This window comes from Solanum stenotomum, chromosome 9 (assembly GCF_019186545.1).
Source record: "Solanum stenotomum isolate F172 chromosome 9, ASM1918654v1, whole genome shotgun sequence".
NCBI classification, from domain to species: Eukaryota; Viridiplantae; Streptophyta; class Magnoliopsida; order Solanales; family Solanaceae; genus Solanum; species Solanum stenotomum.
In genome coordinates this window covers 37,391,037-37,395,429 of record NC_064290.1, presented here as the reverse complement: position 1 = coordinate 37,395,429, position 4,393 = coordinate 37,391,037, and the positions used below count along the sequence as shown (strand labels likewise).

Sequence of the window (4,393 nt, the reverse complement as noted above, 5' to 3'; positions counted from 1 at the left end):
TTGGCCAGAATGGTATTTTACATATGTTATTTTACCTTTTTGAACATTTTTACCTTTTTAACTTTAATACCTTTTAATTAAAAATGGAAAAAAGATCAGTTTATTTTAAAATAAAAAAGATATTATAGTCTTTAATTTCTGACCAAATTCTAGCTAAATTTTCTGGCCATTTAGCATTACTCATAATTTCCTCCTTCATTTTTCCTTCTCATATTTTTGATATAACAAAAAAAATATATACATACAAATTATCAAATAAAATAAATAAATATGTAAACAATAAAATTAATTGGATGAATGAAATTCACAATTCAAAAAAATATATCAAGAAATTGAATGAAGAACTTAGAAAAATCAAAAATCAAAAATAGAAAAGGTGAAAGGAAAGAAAGGAAAAAAAGGAGGGTTGAAGGGTAAAAAGTAGGAGAGACAATGAAAGAGGTAGGTCCCACACATTTTTATTCAAAAATAATTCCTCACATATCATGTCATACTTGTGCCTGTCCACCATAAAAAATTTCTGATTATGCAACCTTTTAAAGAATTTTTTAGAATTTACTGTCTACCTTTTTCATTTAATTCTAACGTGAGTTAAGTTCCTAATATTAGGACTATAAGAATTTATTGTCTACCTTTTTCATTTAATTCTAACGTGAATTGCCAAATTAAATTCATTTAATTCTAACGTGAATTTATTGTCACGGTAATAGAAATTAAGCAAAAAAATAGAAGTATTTTAAGCGAAACAATGACAGAAGTTAGATTTGTGTTAGGATACAATTTATATGTGATTCCTACGGAAGTTTTAAGAGAAAAGGATTCCTACTGCACTTTTTTACTTTTCAAAAAATATATTAAAATAAGGAGAGTCTTTAGTTAACATAACATTTTTACTGAGGTTAATCTTCTAGTATTGGTAGGATAATATGTATCCTGCGATGAACTTAGTTCTAATAGAAATATGCTCTATTTAGCGCTAATACAAAATCACATTTATAACCCATTAGTAAAAAGTTTTACTTCACTTGTTTAAAAATAAACAAATGATATTTGAGCTTTACCTTAAACGAAAAGTATAAAGTAAAAGTAGAATATATTATGGTGCATTGAAAGCAAAAGTGGTAATTCAATTAAGGTGAATTTGGATAAAGATATAGAGAGTACTCCGTATTTACGAGAGGGAAAACGCAGGTTGCGCTTGTTTGAAGTAGTATTTGAATATAGAAGAGAAACGTGTCAATGCATCCTACAATTTAGGCAAATCAGATTACTTATAATTCAAAAGTTTTTCAATCTCATATATATATACATCAACATCAAGATCAAGAGAGTAGTAAAGAAAACAGTATATGATTTAGATTGATTTTTGTTAGAGAGATTAGATCTAAATCAGAGCTGCTCGCTGCTTATAATGGATGAAGATAATAAAATGGAATCTGATCAGCCTCCTAAGAAGACTCCTCTCAACAAGTATGCCCTCGCTTGCGCCGTTTTGGCTTCCACCAACTCCATCCTCTTGGGATATGGTCACTCACTCACTCACTCTTGTTTAATTAATTTATATTTTGTACTAGACATGTTAATTTCAAAATCTAAACAATTATATATGATTATACTGCAGATATTGGAGTGATGAGTGGAGCTGTGTTATTCATAAAAGATAATATGAATATTTCATCTTCTCAAGTCGAAATCTTGGTTGGGTCATTGAATGTTTGTTCTCTAATTGGAGCGCTTGCATCTGGAAAGACTTCAGATATGATTGGTCGAAGATACACAATTATCTTATCAGCAGCAACTTTCTTAATAGGTTCACTTTTGATGGGCTTTGCTCCTTCCTACCCATTCCTTATGGCTGGAAGGGTCGTTGCTGGAATCGGTGTTGGTTATTCTCTCATGATTGCTCCTGTCTATACAGCCGAGGTATCCCCCGCAATGACACGTGGTTTGCTCACATCACTCCCTGAAATCTTCATCACTGTTGGTATTTTACTTGGCTATATTTTCAATTATGCATTAGCTGGTTTACCACACCACATCAACTGGAGGTTAATGCTTGGCCTAGCTGCTCTTCCAGCAATTGCCATTGCCTATGGAGTTTTGCAAATGCCTGAATCACCGCGTTGGCTTATTATGAAAGGCAATATAGAAGAAGCTAAAAGAGTGCTTCGTAAAACTTCAGATAATGATGATGAAGCTGATTTGAGATTAGAAGAAATAATTAAAGCTGCTGGATCAACTACTAATTGGAAAGGTCAGGGGGTTTGGAAAGAACTATTAAGGCCAACTAAGCCACTTCGCCGCATTCTTCTAGCTGCTATCGGTATAAATTTCTTCATGCAAGCCTCTGGTAATGATGCAGTGGTATACTACACGCCATCCGTGTTCAATGCTGCAGGAATTCACAACCGTAAAGGACTAATAGCTGTGACCATCATCATGGGGATTGCGAAGACATTTTTTTGCATTGTATCAGCACTTTTCTTGGATAATTTCGGAAGGAGGCCTATGTTGTTGTTGGGTACAATAGGAATGGCTGTTTCTCTAGCTGGTCTTGGGTTAGGCTCAATGTATCTACACAATGTCGATTATAAGCCACCATGGGCTATCGCATTGTGTGTTGTTGCAGTATGTGCTGATGTTTCATTCTTCTCAATAGGACTTGGTCCAATAACATGGGTCTATTCATCAGAAATATTTCCTATTAGGTTAAGGGCACAAGGTACGAGCTTGGCGGTTTCAGTGAATCGATTGATGAGTGGTGCGGTTGCAATGACATTTCTAACCATATCCAACAAGATAACATTTGCAGGAACCTTCTTTCTACTTTGTGGAGTTATGGTAGTAGCAACTATTTTTTTCTACTTTTTCTTGCCTGAAACCAAGGGCAAGAGCCTAGAAGAAATTATGGCAATCTTTGAGGACAAAAAGGAGGAAACGATTGAAAGATAGTAGCTAGGTAGGCTTAACTAGTTCATTTTAAAATTTTGAGATGCACCTATCTTCTTCTTTTTTTCTCTTCTTATTTATCTTCTCAAAAGAAAAGATAGAAACGGTTGCCTACATTATTTTTTCAATGTATTGAAAATAATCTTTCTATCTCACACAATTCAAAAGTAAGGTCTGGATACACTTTATCATTTCCATATCTCATTTTGGAAGCTAATTTAGTATGTTGTTGAGACAACATTTACGTTAACATGATTTTTCTACATATTTGTTGCATTCAAACACACACATCATAAGTGTTTTTGGTTATACAAATAATACAGGAGGTTAAATCTAGATATCGTACCCATATAGACTTATCGAATTATTGTATAATTTGAATTAGTAGTTCAACTATTCAGTAAGTAACAAATATTTTTTGGAAAAATTATATGTTTTACTGCTCGAGAATCAACTAAGAATACCAATAAAATTGTAGTAAGCTGAAGATTGGTTGGTGTAAATCTGATGAGAGAAAAGGTCTGGCGGTTTAACAATCTAGTTGAAATATCTAATCACGCTTAACCATTCTTCTAATTTTCTAGTTGCAAGTTGATATTACTTATATTGAGCATCATTCTGATAAATCGAAGCTCAACTATTCCTAACACCTATATATATTTTTAAATCGAAGCTCAACTATTCCTAACACATATATTTTTTGGTCGTCGATTGGTAGTGAAGTGCATGTATATTTCATAGGTATCAGCTAAGCAAGGCTAACGAGTATATTCCTATCTAGTTTATCGAATTGTTCTCCTTTTTCTATAAAGTTCACAGCCAAGCTCTATTTTTTCTTATTACGCTTGCAAATTATTTTTTCCGTTCGAGTTCAATTACGAGCCACATATAGTATTTAATAATTGGCCAGATTATCAAATAATTAGGCTCAAGAAAAAGTAAGTAACTCAATAATGGAAAATCTTCATAAGCATGAAAATGCCAAACTACAGCCTCCATGTAAATCCTATAATCCTAAAATTGAAAGTTTAGTCACTCATGATTTGATTACAAAACGAAGAATTCATGGATAACATGTGTTTAATGGAAAAGAAACAAATAATACAAAGAAACCTAGAGAAATATTGTTCTTCTCGCCTTTCTTTTTATACTAGGCGTGATAACCAAAAAATCGTGTTTGTGATGTATATATAGGGTTCCTAGAACCCCAGAAAGAAAACACTCTTCACTAAAATGACGAGCAAAAATAGTGCACTATGCCCAAATTATACATCTGAAAAGGTATAAAGTAATTATTATAAAATATAGAAACCAACTAGGTTCGGGTCAAATTCCACAAAGAATATTGCTCTTTTGCTTGATCAAAATAAATGGTATTTATTTTTAAAAAAACAATGCGTAAAGTAAAATTGGAGAAATAATATTTGATAATTGACCAGAATAT

The 4,393-nt window shown here is 32.4% G+C and overlaps 1 protein-coding gene across 1 annotated transcript; it reads left to right on the top strand.

The window, feature by feature from the left end:
- Positions 1-1,411: 1,411 nt before the first annotated feature.
- On the top strand, positions 1,412-2,954 carry LOC125876614 (polyol transporter 5-like). The gene is made up of 2 exons (XM_049557834.1): positions 1,412-1,526; positions 1,622-2,954. Exons 1-2 carry the CDS (start codon positions 1,412-1,414, stop codon positions 2,950-2,952), a joined length of 1,446 nt encoding a protein of 481 aa, XP_049413791.1. The 3' UTR covers positions 2,953-2,954.
- The last annotated feature ends 1,439 nt before the right edge of the window (positions 2,955-4,393 follow it).